The 23,444-nt window shown below is 40.7% G+C and overlaps 1 protein-coding gene across 1 annotated transcript in view; it reads left to right on the forward strand.

Annotated features, from left to right (window-relative positions):
* Nucleotides 1-2,289: 2,289 nt before the first annotated feature.
* nxph4 (neurexophilin 4) overlaps nt 2,290-23,444 on the forward strand; it is a 65,235-nt gene continuing 44,080 nt past the window's right edge. Inside the window, exon 1 of the mRNA XM_033625937.2 lies at nt 2,290-2,758. Coding sequence (XP_033481828.1) covers nt 2,705-2,758 — 54 coding nt within the window. The 5' untranslated portion in view covers nt 2,290-2,704. The remainder of the gene's footprint in view (nt 2,759-23,444) is intronic.

A 23,444-nucleotide genomic window follows, 5' to 3' on the forward strand; every position in this document is an offset into this window, starting at 1 on the left:
GACACACTAACAATCCAGCAGACAGACACGCTGATCTCCGCACAGATAAACTCGCGAGACAGGCGGGCGAAACACTGTGTGCATCCCAGATCAGTTCATTTTAAAGGTCCGCAATCAGGCAGGCAGCAGCTGGGACTGGCCATCAGGGAGAGATGTGGGGCCACGCTGCCCCAATATATCCATGCAACATTAATATTTCAAAATTGTTTTTCTGGGAATTTATAGTTGTGCTGTTGGCCTCCATCACAGACAGTCAGCCACATAAATGAAGCTTTCAAGGTTCATGTCTTTGTGTAAGATGATTGTTTTTCATTCGCTGCTGTGTATTAGAGTTAAAGCTGCCATAAAGAGAGTCACAGTTCATAATAGTGTCCATTTCAGAAAGCTTCTGTAGGTCATTTGTCTGTCTATGTTATTATCTACCTATTGGTTTTCCTCATGTGTGAATATAGATAAGAGTTAAAATGACAAGATGTGTAAGTTTTAAAGGCCATAGATCTGTTTAACTTGATTTATTTCTATTAATAATTGGAATAATTGGGGCGCCGGTGGCTTAATAGTAGAGCAGGCGCCCCATGTACAAGGCTGTTGCCACAGCCGCCCGGGTTCGACTCCAGCCTGTGGCCCTTTGCTGCATGTCACTCCCTCTCTCTCTCCCCCCTTCACACTTGTCTGTCCTATACATTAAAGGCTAGAAAGCCCAAAAAAATATCTTATAAAAAAATAAAAAAAAATAATTGGAATAATTAAGCCAGTAGCCCTGCTGGCCTCCAGCTTCTTTAGACGTTGATGTTTGGTTGAATTTAGGTTGTGACATCGGGTGACTGAAATTCAATGTCAGGGCAACCTCAAATACCAGCGTCAGTTTGACATAGAATACGGATGACAGATGACAACAATATTTTGTTAGTTCCCTGTCATGGTGTCAAGTAACCTGAATACAGCATCTTCCTAACAACTCATGCCAACATCATCTTGATGTATATTAATGACGTTTATACGTAAGGTATGGAGAACAAAATCCAACATCTGCAAAACTTCATAACGTTAATGACCAAGCAACGCGAAATACTAATGTCATTAGACATTTAAAATAATGTCAACCCGATTTTCATTCCAGCCGCAATTTGACACCGGTCCAATGAAAGATTCCAACATCTTTCTGATGTCACGTCGACGTCCTGGTGCCAGCAAGGAGGGCTGCAACTAACACTTATTTTCATTATTGATATATCTGTTTATTTTCTATCTATTAACAGTATATGAAATATTAAACAATATCCTCCTGAGACCCAAACATTTGTTTGGTGTGCATTTTTCATTTCTCCTAGCTATTTTGGATCAGTAGGACCTGATAAGTATAAAAAACTAAACATTGTCAACAATGATTAAGTCCCACTACACTCAAAAGAGATGATTATAAGGTCCCAATGTCCTCCAATGAGCTGATGATAAATTCCCAATATCTTTAAATGAGTGCTTTCTGATTAACAGCGTCATAGCTTGTTACCGTTGCCATGGCATATCAAATTACAAATGTTATTAATCATAAATAAATAAGTTTCAGTCATTTAATTTTATCAAGTTTTGTACCTTGTCCCCTTTTGTGTTGGCTGCCATCTTGCTTTTACATAGATTAGTGCATTGTGCTCTTACTGCCACTAGATGGCACAAAAAGTGTCCACAAACGAGGACAACAGGCCTAAGTGAAGCAGAATTAAGTATAAGGTCCAGTAAACCCAAAATGTGATGTCCTCATATGAGGACACAGGGTCTCAGGAGGATAGAGAAAATTCCCCAGAGCTTTATGGGTACATCTTTGAATTGCTTGTGTTGTCCAACCACCAGTGAAAACTGAAATATATACAATTTACTACCATATATGACAGAGAAAAGCAGCGAATTTTAACAATAGTCAAGATGCAAATTACTTTAAATGGTCAATTATCAAACTAAATGTCGATTCAGACATAGTTAAATTGAGGAACCATTTCAGCTCTTGTATGACTCGATGAATGAAATGATTATTTTGGGGGGTTTGCATTTAAAAATAATATTTTAAGCCAATCTCTGACTCTCTTTAGTTACACTACACTAACTTTAAGGACTCCTAAATATAATCCTTGTCATCCTCTCAGATTAAGTACTTGGAGGAGTATAGTCACCTCATTATCCCAACACTGACAGGACAAGATATTATACATGCAGTTGTGGTCAATGTGGTTGCGATTAGACAGGAGCTGCTGTGCGCCGTGACGCGCGCATGGAGAGAGGAAACAGAGGGAGGGTGGGAGAGGAGAGAGAGAAAGATCCAAATCAACCAGTCAGTATCCCCCCAAAACACACAAGAAGCGCTGGCGATCTTCAATGAAATCCCCTCTGTGCTTCCGCCCTCCAAACTGACTCCGTCTCCGCGCCAAACTTCCAGCGACCCGTCCAGCATGAGCGGAGACAAACACCATGGATGTGCCACATGAGGCGGACCAGACAAACTGAAGCCACCGCTCAAAGTTTGCCCACAGAGACCGCCGTGACACTGACTGTACAAACGCACAACTTTACGCGTGTTTTTCCTGCTTTCCTGATACTTTTTGCTCGCCGCCTGCCTGTTGGGATTGCTTGGATTCAGCGGCGTGTCTTTTATATGTCCAGCCGGGGAGACGTGTAGTTTTTTGTCGGGGTGGTCCGTTATAAGGAAGGTGACATGCAGGTTCTCGGTTGGACCATAGTTCTCCTGTGCCAGTGGATCCTACGGAAGGTGAGTTTATTATCATACTAAGAAGACAAACGTAAAAACAGTCATTTCTATCCACACACATACAGATGCGCGGGGTGCTGCATTTGGAAACACCTGCCTCCTTCTTATGGAGGGTCAGTTTCCTAGAAATCACTCAGCTGCGAAAACATATGTGCATTTAAAGATTTATTTATGAAAATCAGACGCAGCAGGATTTGAACATTTATAGCTTGTCTTAATTGTGCCGTATTTTCTGGATGTCAGTATAATCTTTACGCGCTGGAACTTGATTTAAAGTTGTTATATCTTCCAAACAGCTGTTCAGACCTCAACCAAACAGCACCAGGCGCATTTCTTTGGCTCAATTTTCTTTCCTTAGTTTGAATAAAAGGGTGCGCGACTTTTGCCCGATCTCCAAACGCGCAGATTTCTGCTGTCTGAGCGTTTTCCCCTTGTACTCACCCAGTTAAGCAGCCTCCCCTTCTTTATCTATTTATCTATTTATCTATTTGCGCTCGCAGCAACTTCCTCTAAATTTTTTTTCTTCAGAAGTTCAAACACGCCCGTGGCTTGTTTTATTATCTTGGCATCGCCATGGCAAAGAGTTTGTGCGCCTAGTTTGGCTCTGATGTTGCTGCAGCTGCTGATTATGTGTGGCGTGTAAATGCGCGCGTGCATGTGTGCGTGTATGCGAGGCTGTTTGCGCATTTTATCAGAGTGTTTGCCCCCCGATTGCTTTACACGGAGAGTAATAATGTAGTTATTATATACAAAACATCCGCACATAACAGAATACAATAGGAGGCAGTCTGTCCCAGCAGACACACACCATCTGCACTCAGCATGTCTCTGGTCTCTGCAAGAAATGAAACAGAATAAAAACATGACCTTTCACCATGATCCTCCTCTTCCCTCTTCCTCACCTCTGACTCCTTTCTTTCCTCTCTTTTCCCCTCCTCTTCAATTATAGATCATTTCCTCCTCGCACACACACACACACACACACACACACACTGATTCTCATCAAAAACAACTTGCTCTAGCTTTAAATACAGCTGTAAAAAAAACACTGTCAAATCTAAAACAAGGCTCCAGTAGCAGCCCTGAGAGTCTAAAACAAGTCTTAACATCACTTGGTTGAAGACCTGTGAAGAGCTGAGGGGGCAGACGGGTGGGGATCCTTCACTGCTAACACATCTACTTGGTGGTCCACGTTAGCCGGCACATTCTCTCTTTTAGCATTTGATTTTTAAATTTAAACAAAAAAATAAAAAAAGAAACAGCCCTGTTGGCTGCTGGCAGATTGGGGCTAGGTTGTATTGTGACAGGTAATAACACCTACGCTTCTTTTGAAGATTGAATGCAAATCATTTCTGCTGCAAAGTGGAACTGCTGTGCCTCTTCCGCATTAGAGTGCAACTCTGGTTCAAGTACTGGGATCGACTCGGTATTAGATTATATCAGCCATGCTTTTCAGTAATGTGCCATTTGAGATTGTGTTAGATCGTTTCTCTTTTTTTTTTTTTTTTTTTGGAGGAGTCAGGGGAGATAGGAGTCTTGTTTGTTTTGTGTGCGGCGTAGATGACACAACGATTCGGCTGACATAATATGACAAGTTACAACCTTGGGAGCACTATTAGCTTGAGGGATTAATAAGTGAAGAGGTAAAGGAGGCAGTGAGGAAGTGGAGGTAGGTGAGACATTTGATAAACAGAGAGAGGGGAAGGAATCAGAGAAACAGACAAGTGAGGGAAGCAGAGGGGGAAGGAAGGAAGAAAAGGTAACATTAACCATCTCTCTAACTTGATTTCATGGTCTCTTTGAACACCCTTAGTGGCCATTTACAGTAACTTAGAGGCCTGTTTAAGTACATGTGTAAGTGCATAAGTGAGCAAGAGAAGAGGAGGAGACGGGGAGATGAAGCGAGGAAGAATCCTCTCGTGATGCCTTCAAAAACTCCATCATTTAAATTCCTAACTGCATTCAAAATGTAAAACTTATTTCATAGATTAATTTAAAAAATGTGTTTGACAAATGTCTTTAAACACACTCGAACAGGAGTGGGTTCTCACATTTGTGTATATATAAAAAATAAATCAAATAAATTCCTGCATATGATGTCCAACGCTGCAATATTCTAATTTTTTCCACCTCGTGCTTTGAAACGATATCTACAGTAACAGCACTACAAAAGAAGAAAAGATGTGTGAAAAGCTTCTTTGCTGTTTTATGCTCCCAGTAGGAACAATAGCATTAGCCGGCATCTCAACCTGACAAAATCCTCTTATCTCCCCCCATAAAACAACTAGCTATATACCCCCAGGGATATTACAGCAACTGAGTCACTTTAATTTCATTATGCTGTATATCCTACTTCCTTTGCAATCATGTCTGATACATTCTGCATAGCTTTGCATTTCAGTCTCTGCTCCAGTGAAATGTGTGTGAGGAATGCAACCGAGTATGTTTGCGTGCCTCGTGTTCGTGCCCAGTTATATTCACGCCATTGTGGGGGGAAAAAAAAATAAAGAAATTGAGCCATCAGAACAGCAGGATCAGATGCTTTTTCCACCACGGATTAAACCAGGTGGTTGGTGGTTCCCCTCCCACTTGCTGTCTTCCCGTCCGTCCATCTGTCCGTCTGTGGATGATCTGAACTGTTAAACGGCCCAGTTTCAACAAGCATGAGGCACCACTGGTCTGTAATCTGTGCAAATTATATTCTCTATTCGCAAACCGATTAGATATGTAATCTGTTGAAACATGATGACAGAAGCAATCACATTACAGCTATATCTATTGCCTCTGAAATTGTTCCCAGAGATCAAAGCATTCTTCTTCTGGAAAAAAAAAGGCACAGATTCATCCACTGTTTTAATGGATTCTAACATGGTTTGCTTAAGGTTAAGCAACGATCCATTTTTATTTAATTTGTTTTCTCCCCTTTCAACAGCCCTGTGCCCCATTTTTGACAACCCATTACTTTTAAAAATGAGTTATCACTTGCTTGGTGGCGGTGCAGTGAACAGTTCCACCTCAGGCTTTGTATTAGCCTTAAGGAGAGGGGAATTTAATTTAAATGTGCGAAGACGTCGTATATTTTAGACTAATGTAAGATAAAACATCGTTGTGGGCATGTAGGTTCTGCTCTGTTCGAGCATCTGTCATCACTGTGCAGGCTGTGGAGCTCATGTAGGACTGGACACTGAAACCTAATTGCATTTTTTGTGATTAAAACATTCCTTTTTAAGATTTAAACCCAAAGTTGAGTGTAATTAAATTCACTGTAATCCCAATAGCATTCAGTTCTAGATGATCCAGTTGTAATAATGGAGGCAAACAGCGTGCACAAAAATATATGACTATATGGAGCCAAAATTCAATTACAAACAATGTGTGCACCCTCTGTTTGACTGACAGCTCGACTGCACCTGAGGTTCCAAGAAAGGGAGCATTATGTCTGAAATTATTGATAAGGCAATGGTATTATTTTTAAGGCACAAAGGAAGAGAAACCAGAACACATTCAGGAGCATTGACAGCTGCTGCTGCGCTCTCCACTGAACAGGCCTGTTGCGGCTGTTTGGTTCTCTTCCTGTTGGAGCCACCTGTTCATGTTTGACACATGGATGTTAAAGGTGTTGCTGGGTCAGAGATTCGGCCACTATTCACGCATAGTAAATGCATTTCATCACTGTTTTTAAAAATTGATCTCAGTGGTGATATCAGAATGAATCCTCGCTAGTGGTGGAAGTGTTTGGATCCTTTACTTGAGTAAAAGTAGCAGTGCCACACTGTGCAAGCTAGACTCCCAGCCCAGTTGCCAGAATGAATTGTTCATCTCTGCAAACCATGGATATTTTACCTTTTTATATTTCATCATGACGTAGCTCAGATATGAGCTCAGTTTCTCATCAGGAGGAGGAGGGGACAGTTGGTACCTTGAGACCAAGCTGACCACTAAGCAGTATGTTTTTAACGACAGGTCGGGACATATCCAGCCACGTTTGTAGCGACAAAACGGGGTATTTTAAACTGAAACATATTTTCCAAACCATAACCACGTGGTTTTTGTGCATGTACCTAACCACACATTACCCATAGTGTTGTCATTACATATAATTTAAAGCAGCAGTGCCACACTGTACAGATATACTACTTTACAAGTTAAACTCCCAGCCCAGTTGCCAGAATGAAATGTTGGCATTGTTCATCTCTGCAAACCATGGATATTTTACATTTGCACATTTCATTATGACAGTTTCTCATTAAGAGGAGGACAAGGTGGATAGCTCGAGACCAAGCAGCAGACCACTTAGCAGTATTTTTTGATGACGGGTTGGGACATTTCCAGCAATGAACCAGGCATTTTAAACCAAAACATTATGTATTCCAAGCCATAACCAAGGGGTTTGTTTGCCTAAACCTGACCACACATTACCCATAGTGTTTTCGCAATGTATAATTTAAAATTAAAATGTAAAGTTTCAACATATCCGCTACATATGACACGTGCAAATGTAACATATTCATGGTTTTTGAAGAAACGCACATTGCCAAAAAAATTTCTGGTGATTGGGTTGAAACTCCCACATTAAAATTCTCACTTTCGTAAAAGTGTAAAAGTATTATGAGCAAAATGTACATAAAGTATCGGCAAAGTCTTCGTAATGCAAAAGAATTACTCCAGTTAATGTTACTTTATTTTATGTTATATTAATGGTTTATTATTGATGCATTCATGTGTCAGTAGCATTTTAGTGTTGTAGTTGGTTGAGGAAAGCTAACCAATATGTACATCTATAACTACATCGTATTTTATTAGCCGTGTCTATTAGACGTTTTGTTTGTCAAATCCAGTAATGTTGCACATTAATGAGTACAGTATTCCTTTCTGAAATGTAGTGGAATGTTAATGTAGTATAAAGCAACATGAAGTAAAGTAAAAGTACCTCAGATTTGTACTGAAGCACAGTACTAAGGTTAATTCCACTGCTGATCCTCACTCTGAGGTTGCTGCCACAGAAAATGAGCCACAGTAGGGTTTTTATAGGTGTATACAGCAGCTAGTATTTCTACATTTTACTGCACATGTCTTCTTCTTCTTTGTGTTGTCAGGAGAAAGACGGGGAGAGTTTATCTCAGAGTGCTATCAGAAATGTTCAAAAAGCAAAGGTTGCACATAAGTCTGAGAAGAACACGGATGTGAGATTTAAAAAAGGAGTGGACTTTTCATGTCCAGACATTTTAAAAATGAATGTGTCAGACACATTTACCTCATTTAAATCTAAAGCTTCTTCACATTTCAGCGTCTCCATCCAGCTTCTTTCTCGCCCGTCTGGATCAAAGCAGATGTGTCTCAGGTTTAAATGCAGAGGCAGATCACATTTCTTGGGGCAGACAGGAAACAGCTGGAAAGAGGGGCTGCAATGTTTTCACTGTCACCCACACAACCGGCTTTGAAACTAATTTTAGGGTTTGGTTCTTCAACTTCTTAAAATCAAGACGTAATCACCACTTTGTCCCAATCTGAGCCATCTGACCCGTTAATAATCTATTTTTCTCACATTACACATATTCCTGTTTTACACCAATGCAGTTTTCAGTGTAGTCAAGTTACAGCTGTGAGATCCATGGTGATGAACCAGGTCAAAAACAGTGTGTCATCCACTGCAATGACACTGAAGCAGAATAGTCATGTTTATTTATGACGCACACACCATTTAAATGGACTGAATTCAAAGTGGTTTTCGTGGTGAGACTCAAACTACAATTTCAGTCGTGATTTGTTCATTTAACGTCACAGATGTGACATCCTTTTGTCTCATTATTGTTAATGAAAAGTTGCCCTTGACATATTGAATCAGTGCCTATTGAATCATCTCAGATTTTGAAAATACACCAGTTGTAATGAATTGTGATGTGCACATGGGAGCGTTTCCTGTTTGTCTGAGATTATTTTGGGCTTTATCTGTAGAAATTACAGAAACAATAATAGCTGCAAGGAGTGATAAGGCACCATGGTTTCTGTGTCACACTTAAGTCATGAGGTGAAACTGATGTTTATTTATTTGTATTTATTTTAGTGTAGTGCCACCATCAGGGAAATCTTTCCCACAATTTAGATTGCTTTACCAATCTGCTAAATTTAGATGGAATTACATCTGTGGTGAAGCTTTTTAGAGTCAGGATGAAATTTAACGTGTTAGTGAACAGTCATCTGCCACGTGTCAGTTAAATGGATTTTGCATTAGGGTCAGTATTGACTGACATATAAAGGAAAATGTGACAGTAAAGTATACTGTCACACACTTTTGTATGTTACAGGCTCCAGTTTTGATCTGCTGATAAACCACACAGTGAGAAAGTTGAGAAAACTACATAAGAAGTTACTTAATTTTCCAGTTTTTAATAAAAGTTTAGTAGTTACAGCGCTAAAGGAAAAGTCAGGGGATCACTAGAGTCGTCATGACTTAATCACATGAATGTCTGTTAAAAATTTCATGGCGATAGACTGACAATGACATCGTTAGAGCTGTGCTGTTACCTAAAATACCAGCAAAAGGAACAGGCTCCTGACCATATAGGCCTGGTCAGGGTTTGACATTAACTATGGCCACAAAAAGTTACTCTGTGACCACCAAGTTTTATCAGGTCTCTCTCTTGAAAATGAACTATGTGTCTCATAAGAGATTACCTTTGTAAATAAAGGCTAAATAAAAACAAAATCCCCATACTGTGAGCTTTCGCCACGGCAACATTACAGTTTCACATACATCCCGATTCATTTGTGTCTTTTACTTCAACATTCTATGAAAACGGTGAACTATACTCGTTGCCAGCTAGCTACTAATGTGTCAGGGCTACGGAAGTATGGGTTTACTCAGCCTACTCAAACTGCTAATGCGATCCTTACAGAAGACGCAAAGACACAAAAGGCAGACCATTACAAAACAAAATCTCAACTAACGTTTTGGAGTGAATGGCAGTGGGAGTTAAAGTGGCTAGAATAATATTTAAGGACATAATGTACTGTTGTGTTTGTATGCAGACATGACTGACTCAGGCACAATACAGTGGCGTGGACTGTGAGGGAATATATGTATCATATGTTTGTGAAGAACTTGAGTTTTCAATTCAAATAATTATGTATTTTCATTCTGTTAATGTCGCCATTTGTAGAAGTGTCACTGTTAAGGAAGGCTGTCATAAGTTGTGTTAAATGGCTTTTTCTGTGTTGCTTTTACATAAGTTTACATTCTTCAAAAAATGTTCTTTGCCCACCAAATTCAGGAGCTTGGTGGCCCGTGGGGTCAGTGCTTAAAAATATTAGCATCTATTCCTGCACCATTTCGAATGTCATCACTCTATTAAATAGGCTTTAGTAGTAGTTATCAGGGTTATACATCTAGGTTAGAGGACTCCTACAACCGACTGGTACTTTCAGAATTCTGTTGTCAGTCATGAATTGCCATTGGCAAAACTTTGTTTCTTTACTTGGTTAACGTGGTATGTTTAGGCACAAAAGCCACTTATTTATGGTTAGAAACAGATCGTGTTTTGGCTTAAAACACCTGGTTTTGGTGGCACAGTACCTGCTGGAAACACAGTAGTGGCTCAGTAATTGACATCTACATTTGGGCTGCTGAAAATGCCTTGATGTCTCGTTAATGAACAACTGGTGTTGCTGTTTGTTGGTCTCAAATAGTGGACTGCAGCTTGACAGCTGTCTCATCTAGATGTCATGCCATCCATCATCCCCTCCACCTCCTGATGACAAAATCAGGTCATATACATGTCACGGCATTATAGCATACATGACCGTTTAATAGCATGTTAGTTGGTGTAGCAGGAAACCCTCTAACCTGTATCTATTAGGCTAATAACCACCACTAACGGCAAGTTAACAGACTGATGATGTTCAAACCGGGTGATTCCTGCCAGTCACTTCATAAATATGTGCATCATAAGAAGAGTAAATGTTGACGGCATGATGTTAGTTGTGCTCTGAATCTACAAATGATTGAACAGAAGGTGGACCAGGCTCTGTGTACAAACACAGTTAAACTCACCACAGTTAAATGATCTATTGGCTCCCTCCGTTCACCCCGGTAATACCATCTCCTGTTATGCACAGTTGTACAGTGGAGTGATTGATGTTATTGCTAATTTCCTGCAGTCTGCCACTTTGTTTTTACATCACTTGGCATTCTTGCAGTGCTTTACTGATCCTGTGAGGTGTTTGCTCTCCTTTTATCCCAGGTCTTAGCTGTTTTTTATTGTTATTTTGAACCAAATGCTTTTTTTAAATAGGACAAAGTGCTCGCAGTAGAAAAGGACAGGATTTTGTGAAAAATCAAGTTAAGTTTTATGTTTAATTTTACAAACTAGCCTCCAGCTGTCAGAAGAGTCTTGCTTTGGTTTGGATTGACTTGGTTGTGAATGCCAGATGGTGGGCTTTCACATAACTGCAAATAACGTTGGCAATTGGTTGAAGCTTTTATGTTAGAAAGAAAAACATGGAAATCAGAGAAGCAGAAGCAGACAACTTGAATAAAACGCCTCCTCCTGTCTCGTCTGGGGCTCTCATGGTGTTCCAGAAAGCTCCAGTTAATGTAAAATGGTAAACAAGATGTCTTTCATATAGTAACATTTTATGGCATTGTGGCAGTGATCAGATACAACAGAACATGTTTCCAATTGTTTCTTGTTGAGTGATTCACCATCTTCACTGGCTGTATTAATAGTCTCTGAATTTGTTTCCCGTGTCATTTTGAAATCAGTGAAACCAAATTAGAAAATGGAAAAGTGCTTTAATCATGGTGCCTGTGTATAAAACTTGTCAAGTGCACCTCTGACAGGATGAAAATTAACTGAAATCATGCTGAAAACTGGAACATTTAAATGGCTGCACAGATTGTGTTTGCACAGATGAGAGTTGTGTAGTTACTCCTAATACCATTCCAGGTATACAAAGCCCAATCAGAATATTGTGGTGTCAATGTTTTTATGTTTCTTGGACAATTTAGAAGAATGCTAGTGTTCTGCAGAGTTTGGTTGCCCAGTCAAATATGTGCCCAAATAAACAGGCACTAAAGCAACAAACTGTGTTGCATAATATCGAAGCTGTCACATCGTGATGTGGTATAAAGTTTGTATTTTTCAGATTTCATACAAGTCACGCTTCAGCTGATGGCAGATGACAGATAATCGGTGAAAAAAATCATACTCCTCTGCCTACTTTATTACATCCTAGCACTTCTAATGGCGTTACTGCATGTGAAGGAAAACAACCAATCAGTGCTGACGAGTCTGTAAAGCAGCTGTTAATCATGTCAGTCACTGCTCGTGGACTGTGTTCAAACTGTCAAACTCGGCAGCCCTGATAAAATATGAATCAAGATTCTGTTACTGCATTGCCTGTTTTTTGCCTCAGATGTTTTCAGAAACATGTTTCAGTGTACTGTTTAGCTGTAAAATGAGAAAGTTTGTGACCTGACCACTATGTTGGATACACTCCAATAAAAAGTACAATAATTGAGGTGCCAAGTAGCTCAGGCACCCCATGTACAAAAGCTATATCCTTGCCTTGCGCCATAGACTCACTTTCACGGCCGCCCCACCAAACAAAGGCCAAAAAACTACAGTAATTGCCCATAAAATGTAGTGGAGTAGATATGTGAAGTAGTATAGTGCAGCAATATAAAGTACTAGCACATCAAAACCATATTTAAGTACAATACTTGATCAAATATTCTTACTTTCCACAACTGCTGAAGGAGACAATAAATTTACTTAAGATGGTGTTCTTCACTGTCCGTCCTGGAAGAGGGATCCCTCCTCAGTTGCTCTTCCTGAGGTTTCTACCGTTTTTTTTCCCCGTTAAAGGGGATTTTTTGGGGAGTTTTTCCTTATCCGCTGCGAGGGTCATAAGGACAGAGGGATGTCGTATGCTGTAAAGCCCTGTGAGACAAATTGTGATTTGTGATATTGGGCTTTATAAATAAAATTGATTGATTGATTGATTGATTGATTGACTTTAAACCTTAAAGATGGGGTTATATGGGGTACTTATCCATCGTCACTGTGGATGGCGGTTGGCACATCCCAGTTTGGAGAAGCAGGCAGGAGTACTGCCACGGAAGCTAAGCAGTACACTGCTGTGGATGGGGGTTAGCAGCAAAATGTATTTTAGCCGCCTTATCAGTTAAAGTGTACCCTACATTTATTGTAGAATACTTTCAACCACTTCAAGTTGCCATCAGACAGCTCTTTCCATTGGCACTACATTTTCTCAACCATAGAACTTCCGTAGTACTATGGATAACCAAGTCCCACTCATGGCAGCAGTATCTCTCTTACACAGTTAGCTTGTGCTCTTTCTTGGCCTCCACTTTCCACAGAAGCTTCCACTCTCTGTTTCAGCCCCTTCAATCTCCATCTGAAAAGTTCTTCCTCTCTATATGCTGGTTCAGAGAGGTTTCCTTTTGTCTCCACAGTAAACAGCATTTCATTATTGCTGTCATAATCAGTCAGTTATGTTATTTTCTTGTAAATGTTGTTTCTTCCATAAACTGCTTGAAAGTCTGACAGTGAGGTAAAGTAGGAAAAATATTCCATAATATTCTCAATACAGCATCCACTTAGGCTGATATTGAATTATTCATATTCGGCTTTGTTTAAGGCGGCTAAAATACGTTTTGCTGCTGCCCTCCTCCATAGCAGTACATAGTTTAGCTTCTGTGGTGGTACTCCTGTCTGCTTCTCCAATTGGCCAACCGCCATCTACTGCTGATAATTCACTGACTATAAATAAGTACCTCATACAACCATTAACATCTCAATGGAACAATAATAAACCTTCATTGAAATGCAAAATTAATGGCAAACACAACAAAATAATGAATAATCCCACTTCTCTGTATTTCTGAATAAAGAGCTACAAATAAATAGCAGTTGTCGCTGCCACTGAATGAATGACCTGAGCAGATACAGAGCTCAGTGTAAGTGTAAGGTTGCTCTGACTGTTTGTCCATCACAAACAAAAACATGACTGAGTCACATAACCACTTTATTCTCTGCATTATGGCAGTGTGCCAAAGAAAACCATGTTTTCATTGGGACTGTTTATATAACTACAAACTATATTGCAGGACAAGGCTGAAATAAACACTGAATTCAAGGTGAGAAGTAAACTAGTTCCACTCTTTAATTAATTTGAGCCCAGTGGAAACAAACAGTGAAGTGAAAAGTGTTTCAGCAGTCACTGCACAGCACAAGCTTTAACATAATAACACAAAATATCCCTGACCTGTTGTTGGAAAAAATAGCTCTTCGGTGCAAACACGGCCAGACAGAGAAAGAAGCAGAACACCGGGCTCCACATCAGACCATGCCAGGCACTTTCACTGCCAGGATAATCTGGAGAAGAAGGCCTGTGGACAGCTGCTGCCTCAACCCCAAGAGGGTCTCACATCTCATGGCCCGAGCCACCGCCCAGCCTCCAACACAGCTCTCTATGTACCTGCCAGCTTGGGCAGCGGAGGAGGAAGTGGTGATGATGGAGATTGTTGGATAGTTCTGATGGGCTGGGAAACAGGAAGTCTGTGAAACTCCATGATTCTCATCGCTCTAGTTTGTCTATCATTTATGCTTTTCCTCGTAGGCCTTCGTATTGACTCAACTTCTGCGTTTCCTCTGTATCCTCGGTTTGCTCCCACCCACTTTCTATCTCTCCTCACCACCCGAGTGAAGGGATGGAGGATGAGGGCAGAGCAGGCAAAGTACATATGGAGGTCCAGGTCAAGATAACCACGCCTGATCTGTCTTGAACTGAGCTCTACCCACACCGCGGAACACACACTCACATAGCATTTTAATGCATCCTCGCCTGCCTCAATGGATGGGCTACCATTATTACAATAGTACTGTGTATGACTCACCAAGCCTTATGGAGCGACTGTGGAAAATTGCTCCCTGAGAGGAGTTGTGGGGGGCAAAAAAAGGGAATGCATGAGGAGACGATAACGCCTGAAAAGGAATCAATTTGAAAATATTACTCGTAATCTGTTTGCCAAAAAGATATGTGGCGCGGACGTGCATGCAAAGAATAGAGCTGTGATAAAATGAATTATCCCCAAGCACAGGCATAAACACATGTATACAACCGGGAGGTAAAATCCAGGAACGCAGGGTATAGGAGTATACCAGCGATTGTTCATGTTGTCATGACCAAGGTGTGATAGACGAAGAGCTTATCTATTACACAGCAATTACCATTGAGGTGGTACGACCATGATGGCAGAGGGGAGAAAATGAACACTTAGCAGAAGCCGATAAAGGGACATTACAGCTGGGTGTGTCATGGCCCTGTAACGCATCCATCACCGCACTGTGTCCTCCTGAACAGAGGAGAAGGGCAGGGGGGAGCTGCACAACTTCATCCATCATCTCACTTTTTAAATGTTGACTTTAACTCAGAGGGAGACCAAAATGTTGGGAGTACACTGTTTGAAATTTTTGAGCTTGTTGATGTTCTGGGTTGTCTGAGTATTTGTGAGTATCTGTATTTTCTTAGGTACATTGAATGTCTGTCCAGATTTTTAATCTTGTTCACGGATTGTTTGATAAGATTGGTCCTGATTTAGATTTTTTTCTTCAGTTTCATACTGTTTTTTATTACTTACACCTAGGAAGTTATGTTTTCTATTTGTTTGTCTGTTTGTTAGCAGGATTACCTGAGAACCATTGTCCCAGTTAATATGAAACTCGGTGGAATGGTGTAGCATTGGCCAAGGAGGAGCCCATTAGATTTTGGAGAGTATCTGAGTCATGGGGCGGATGCACAAATTATTTTTCACTTTTGTTAACACTGCAGGATTGGGCACTTGGCCTTGGCAGAGGGCTGTGCTCTCAGAGTGCCCTTGGTAGCGGCACAGCTCCACTGATGACAAAGTCAGTTGGTCCACCACTTTTGTCCGGACCAAAATATCTCAACAATTAGTGAATGGATTAACCCGACATTTCGTAAACATATTCATGATCCCCAGAGGCTGACTCCATACGAGTTTGAGGACTAAAATTCATTTAAAATTGTTTGCAGTACTTTGGTTTATGAGCAAATGCCTGCAAAACTGATGACATTTCCATCAGCAACTGTACTTTCTGTTTACACCCTGTTTCCAAACATTTTGTTTTGCGTCTATAATTTCTTATAATATACAGAAGGCTGCCCCGATAGTCGCTCGAACATTAGTCAACCAGGAGGGTTGTAAGTTGGCAGGATTTCATTGGTCCCTTGGCAAACTCTATTATGAGCTGTACCTTGTCAGTATAAATCAAAACCTGTATGACTGGATCATGTGGGGATTTAATTTGAAAGGACAGACAAAGGAAGTGGCCACGCATGCGGTTATTCCACAGGCTAGCTGATAACGTGTCGGGCGGGAAATCCAAAGTGTGGGATCATTTTGAGAAGGTCAAGGATGAACCCAAGGTGATATGTAAACTCATCTTCATTGGTCGACTACAAACATGACATATCATCTGAAACATGGAAGTAGCTACATGCCCATTAGCCACTTAGCACAATCGTTACTGCTGTGTGTGACTGCTGTGTGTGACGTGCACTTGTAGATAAAATATAGGCCTATATTAATGAAGGTTCATTAGTACGGTTTGGTATTTCTCTGTAATGTAGCACAGTGTTAACAATGTTACTGATACTATTCTTTCTCACACCTTCAACTCAAACCATTGTGTTGCCCCGCCCAAAATATATCATTTAATACATTAATATCATTAATGTGGGCGACTAGTCCACTCATAGCCCTAACTATTAGTCGACAAGGAAAATTCTTAGTCGTGGGGCAGCCCTAGTATACAGAGTAGGCCCCACTGTGTTCGATGCACCACAGAAATGGGAGAGAAATTAATTTGATCTGTTTTGTCTGCCTTTTGTCAAAAGGCACATCACCATGCATTTAATCTATATTACACAGCTAGCATGCTACCAGTGTTAGCTAAATATGTTAGCTAACTAGTATACTAGTATGTTAGCATAATTTCTACCAACTTAGTCAAGCAACTGAATTAAATGAAGTTAGCTAAATTGTTTTTATGCTAACTTCCTGTGGCACACAGTGGATACAGTCTGTCTGAAAGCTGCCAGAAAGAGTTTAGCAGACTTCCAGTTGACTTGCATACATACATAGAGCTGGAAACGAGGCGTTAGTGCTAATTTGCAAATGTTAGCAGCATGCTACCTTGCTAAACTGAGGTGGTGCACATGGTAAACGTTACACCTGCTAAACACCAGCATGTTAGTGTTGTCATTGTGAGCATGTTAGCATGCTGATGTTAGCATTAAATCACCACTGTACATACAGCTTCATAGAGCTGCTAGCTACTAGTTTTGTTTTTAAACAGCATTTACTATTTCAGAACTTTGGAGTTTTATTTAAAATGAAAAACAGGAATTCATAGGAAAAACATATATTTCTCTCTTATATATTTTTAAACTTATATTTAATAGTTTATTTGTTTAAGAAGGGACAGTGTACATCAATGAACATTTCATTTAAAGAGAAAAAAAAGAAAATGTAGATGCACCCAATTGCAGCCAGGGGCTGATTTACATTGGTAGTCCCCCTGCCAGATGTTTATCAGCATGGTTCTTAAAAAGTAATAAAAAATCAATACAGTACACATAGAATATGCAGTTACAATATAAGATGCATTAAAAAACATAACAATCTTATCGTCGAAGTATAGAGTCGTACAGCGACACATAACAGAAGTATTGCACACATCATGTTGCCTCCAGTGCCTTAAGTATGTGTAAGCTTTATGTCTTGTTTCTGGATGCAACCAAGTAACAAGCAGGCGGGGGAGAAGGGGCTGTATGGGGTGTGTGTATAGTGTGTAAGCCTGTAGCAATGCAGAGTCCAGTACATAGATCTTGTTGTAGTTGTGATCAGTTGTGATAGATGACAGTAGTAGATGTAGAGACACTGGGGGTTAAAGTGCTGGAATAATGTAAAACACTAGAAATACAAGTGCTGTAGAGCTATTTTCCAAGAGCTGTTAGTTACTTTGCAAAGTACATGGCAAACATTTGAGCCTGAGACAACAACAAAAAAATAAAAATTAAAAAATAATAAATAAATAAATAAGAGAGAGAAGGAAAAAAGAAAAGAGAAATAAATAGATAAATAAATAATAAACAGCAGCCAGAGGAGGAGGGACTGTTTGGGGTGTGTAGATGAAGTGTAAAACTGCAACAATGCAAAGTCCAGTTCATAGTTCTTATTGTAGTTGTGATTAGTTGGTTGTAGGAGTCAGTTACATTGTAAGGTGCATGGTAACTAAATACAGATAGGAGGAGAGAAAGAACCATAAAATAAAATACAAAGTATGGCATCAAAAATAAGAGTTGTTTTGGTATTGTAATGAAACTCAGGTATGATTTTGGCACTAGTATTAAAACATTTTAAAGTGGCAAGTTATTGAGATTCAAAACACTTTTTAAGAGGCTGTCCTTTTTGTTTGTTTGTTTGTTTGTTTGCTTTTTTTTTTTATAATATATTCAACTATTAGTTTGCCTGAATCTCCACTGGGGTTTTATAGTTGTTGTCCTCTTTTGCACGACTTAATAAATAAAGCAGCAGGGGGGGATTCTGGGTGTAAAGTGGTCAGCCCTACTTTGGACAGCTCTACTGGTGTTGCTCCACTTTGAGAGGTCCCCAGTCATCTTTGTGATGTGAGCAGTGTGTTAATCTCGCTCTCTTCCTCCCTCTCGCTCTCTTTTTCCTGGCTGCGAGGAGCAGAGTTGAGCTTTGGAAATAAATCACATCAGAATGGACGCTTGGCTCCCGATGATGGGCACCGTGTTTGTTTCATACATGCATGATGAGTAGCTCAGCTCTCGGCGGGGGCCACCAGTTATGGCATCACGCCGCTGCCCGTGGTCAGTGTGTTGCCTAGTCTCAGCTCCCCCAGGGAGAAAACACACGCTGTGCTTGGTACTTTTGCTATTTGATATAGCAGTGTGTATTCTGACGCCTTCACGTGTGTTTACTGGTGCGAGAGACAAGCATGAGAACTGAACACGGGCTCACACAGAGCGCTGAATGGTTGCAGAAAAACGGCAGGGTGTGTACGTGTGTGTCTGTGTGTCTGTTTACGTGCACAATTTGTAATTACCTCTATATACACTGTATGTGCGTTTGATTTATTTCCTTTTTCTCCTACACATACACACAGTGTTTGTATATGAGTGTAGCGCACATAGTTAAAAGGTATTAGACAGCCTTGGGTTTTCATAGCGTCTTGTGATTAATAGTGACACACCTTGGGGGAATATATAGAATAGGATTTTGTGCATGTAATGAAATATTAAAGTGTAATCCGACTGACACCAAATATCATAACTCACGGTGCAGACGGCAGAGAACGTTCAGGGTCAGCTCGGTGTGAGGACCCCGCCACAGATGGGACTGTGGAGGAGGGATTAGTTTTTATCATTTTTTAATATCTCCAGCGTGGCTTGTAATGCATTAATTCAGACATGCATTGAATTTATTGGAGAACTGAGGCAGGGTGAGAGGAAAGGAAAAAACATAGGTAGCCCAGCTAGAATGGTGACCCCTCTGGTAAGCCTCGGTATGCACTGAACATCAGCTTCTTAATAAATAAAAGATCCTTCGGAAATCCATCGCACATACAAGAATCTCTGTGATTTGATGCTTTTTTAAAGATGACATGTAATAATGGACTCTTGTTTGCATTTGTGTTTGTCCTTTCAGGATTTCAGGAGGTACATGGGATGCATTATTGAGATGAAAGCAAGACAATATACTTGTACAAGCTGTGAATTATTTTTTGTTTTGGATTTGTTTTGTTTTTTTGGACTGTCTCCCCATGTCCAAACTTTCTTTATATATATTGTTTCCTGGAGCTTAATGGAGAGTGGTCAGGAGATTTCAGGGGAGAAGCGAGCACTCCGCAGAACCATTTGGTCACAGATCCCTCGTGCCTCTCTCAGTCTATTTCCCCGTCTTTCTCTCTCACTGTCTTTCATCTCACACCTCTCTCACCTGCCACCTGCCTGTCAAAACCTTCACAATCGAGCCTCTATCTTTTTCACTCCGTCACCCCATTTCTCCTCTTGCATGCTCTTTCCACTTCCTCCTCTCCCCAGCTCTCCTATCCCTCCCCTGCCTTCACACTGGTCATGCCCGGCCCGTGACTACTTTTGTGTCTGATTAAAATGTAGCCCTGGAAGAAATAAAATATGTGAGGAGAATTTCATAGTTTCAGCTTCCAGCTCCTTGTGCTCTGATAGCTTGTGCTGGTGGAGACGAGATTTGCGCTTTTTTATTTTTCCTTTATTTTTAATTTTTTTTTCTCCCCCTCTCCTGGTGGTTTCTGGCTCCAGTCACCATGTTTCTCTCTGGGTGTTTCTGGATCAAGACATGGCAGTTCTCGCTGCTGAATTATATAAAATCTCTGCTTGGTTTTTAGTTAATTAGCCCGAGCAACAGAGAAGCAGGGGGGATGGGGAGATTGATGGCAAGAGGGAAGGAGTGGTGTGTGCGGAGGCAGCGAGGGTAGACTTTCCCTCCTTCAACTTGGTCCAAGTTGGCCCAAAGGAGGTTGCTGGGGAGGGAGTCTAGGTCAGGGCTAAGGAAGGAGAGGAGTGCAGAGCAAACTGAACTCGAGGCTGTGTGGGCAAAAGGGGAACATCAGAAAATCGTCTCACATCTTAACTGCCCGCACATTGGAAAATTTTCACTCCGTTACTCCTCATGCAGAGCTTAACTGTCAGCGTGTGTTCGTGGACCTTGACATGCATGTTTTTGATGTTATTACAAATTCTGAACAAGGGATTTATATATTGAAGAGCTGTAGCTGTCGGTGAGGAAGTTACTAGTATGTGAGTAGCCTTGTAGAAACAGCCCGCAGAGTTTGTTCACTCGCTGCAGTCTGACATGGCTCGCTATGGGTTTGTTTGGGTTAGAGGCAACCTCAGCTGGTGTGGACAAAAATCCTTTTGCTGATGATTAGATCCACTTGAAACAATAGACTGATCAGTTACAACCTGAATTGAGGAGCACGTCACTCACTTAACCATGCTTGGAATTTCATAGGTGATATATTGAATTAGTGTTTAAGCGTGTCATGATTTAGAAAATTGAAGATACACATAGTTAGATTCTCTATACTAGGGTTTGTTTTTCATTTAAATCACAATGGTTGGCTTAGTGGTCAATGACTGACTGCCATTAGCTAGGGACAATGGTATCGTCCATTGGCCCAACCCTACTCTACACAGCTCACTGATTCATTCTCACCGGTCAGATTGTAGTAAGAGATATTTTAGATAAAACTTTGATTGTTATAAATGCACTGTGGATATCTTTAAATGTACGCAAGAATAGTCTGATCCTGTTTGTACACAATTTTAATGCTTGTGCGTTCATGGCGAGCAACTTTTGTAGGAACGTTTCATCTATTTTGACGGCAGATACTTTAGCAAGCTAGCTAAGCTAACCACTGGCTAACTGTCCAGCAGGAAACAGGCAAGCTCCTTGTCGCTCCTGATCTTTTCCTTCAGTGCTCGCCAGCAAAACTAAAAGACAAAGACATCCCCAGATTCACTCTCATTTTGGCAGGAGATTTGTCTGCTATATTTGCGTTTCTTTCAGCACTGTGTCCGCAATTTTTGTAGCTTCCTCTCTTGCACGTGTGCTGCCTACAGTCTGGCACCTTTTTATAAAGTCCCGACCTAACCTGCACGCTGTTTTTGCTTGGCAGCTACATGGCCAGGATCGTCCTGAACATCGCAAAATAAGAAGAAAATAAGAAAATACAAGACAGTGGGTGGTCTCTGCAGATAAATACGCTACTACACACTTCTAGTGGGTCCTAATAAGTGGTGATTGAGAGGGATTACTTTTGTTTGAGACTATACATATAATGGTCTTTGGATTCCTGGCTGGCAAACTGGTGGGGTTGGAATGAATGAAATAGAAAGAAGGGAAGTATTTTTATTATTATTATATTTTATTCATTATCAATAATGCTTTTAGTTATTTATTTATTTTTTATTTTATTTTTTCTCTTTTTTTTTGCATGTTTTTGGTTTGTGCTTGTTCTAAGTCCACGTATATTGACTTATAGGGTTGCAATTAATAGCAATGATGGTGATAATAATTACAATGACGATTATAATTGTCAGTCAGTATCTGCCTTACTTAACCAAGCTACTAGTATTGGCAGCTCCAGTACTGTGGTCTCTCCTTGTCAGGGTTTAGGGGATCAGGGGAAAGTGAGCAAGGGGAATGAGGGGGGCAGAGAAATGTTAGATTTTTTTCTTGTATTGTACTGTACCACATTTGTGACTGCAACACTGCCTGTCCCGCCTATAATATCAACAAGAAACAATTGATCACAAAAAAGGAAAATCCTGCATTGTATATCTTGTACCAGTGCTCCTAGAATTACCATTTCCAGGGGGAAGAATAAACTTTCTATCTCAACATTGACGAGGAGTCTTTAAGGCACTCAGAAATAACGAAAGTTGAACACGACAACTGGGCGAACTTTTTCTTTGTTTTGGACCACAGTTGTTCCCAAACCTTCACTAAGAGGTTGAATAAAGTGGTTCAGGTTTGGGAAAACGAGTCATAGTGGTAATTTTGTAAAGCACTGACAAACAATGTCATGATGCCAACGAAGGGGCCAGATCTGAACATTTTCATATGTTGTTTTGGAAGATATTGATCTTAGATTTATCTTGTTATTTTTGATACAAAACATATTGGTTTTGTTTAACCCAGTCTCCTAAAAATTACAGTTACATACTGCTAGATTAAATTACTAATTAGGTCGTGGTGACAATGCAATCGCTGCATGGATTATGATCAGAGAACAGAGTTCAAATTGTACACACAGCTCTTCTTGTCACCATGATATAAACCTCTTTCCTCAGGTCACCAATTAGTCCAGATTTGATTCTCAGGCGTTGTTTTCAAGATCATTATGTCATGGCAAAAACAGAGCTTTTGAGATGTAGCTTAAAATAACCATACTTACCACCAGACAGCTAACAACAGCTCAAAACTTTAGTGGATAAAACTCCAGGTTGTGACACAAATTCAGACTCTGGCTCTTAATTAACGAAGCTGGAGCTGCAGTCCGCCTCGCTTATTCTGAGTCACAGCTGGATCGCACATGCTCATATGAAAAAAAAGCTTTCTCTCTGTGTGTCCTGCTCAAAAAAACGCAGATGGAACTAGTTTCCTGAAGCCCCAGTTCACTTCGCTCACCAGATGTCACCCTCCCCTCGGCAGACACTTGGACCAGACTCCAACCTGCATGTAGCGACATGACCAGTCAGTGACAGTGACATAATGTGGCACCTAGAGAAACAGACAGACAGAGAATGAGGGCTTGGAAGTGACAGACAGAGGGAGAAACAGACACATATGCTGCAGCAGCAAGAGCCTGAGCGTCTCTCTGCAGACGGCTGTGCCTCTGTATGTCCAGTTGAGGAGAGTGTGAACAATGTAATGCAGCATAAACAAGGAGGGCATCAGCAGAATCACTGTAACCCTGAAGGACCAACACGGGCAGTGCTGATCACACTCTTCTTCCCCTCCTTATGACTTTGGGCAGAGAATTTGGCAACAGTATAACCTTAAACT

Source organism: Epinephelus lanceolatus, chromosome 1 (genome assembly GCF_041903045.1).
Source record: "Epinephelus lanceolatus isolate andai-2023 chromosome 1, ASM4190304v1, whole genome shotgun sequence".
NCBI lineage: Eukaryota > Metazoa > Chordata > Actinopteri > Perciformes > Serranidae > Epinephelus > Epinephelus lanceolatus.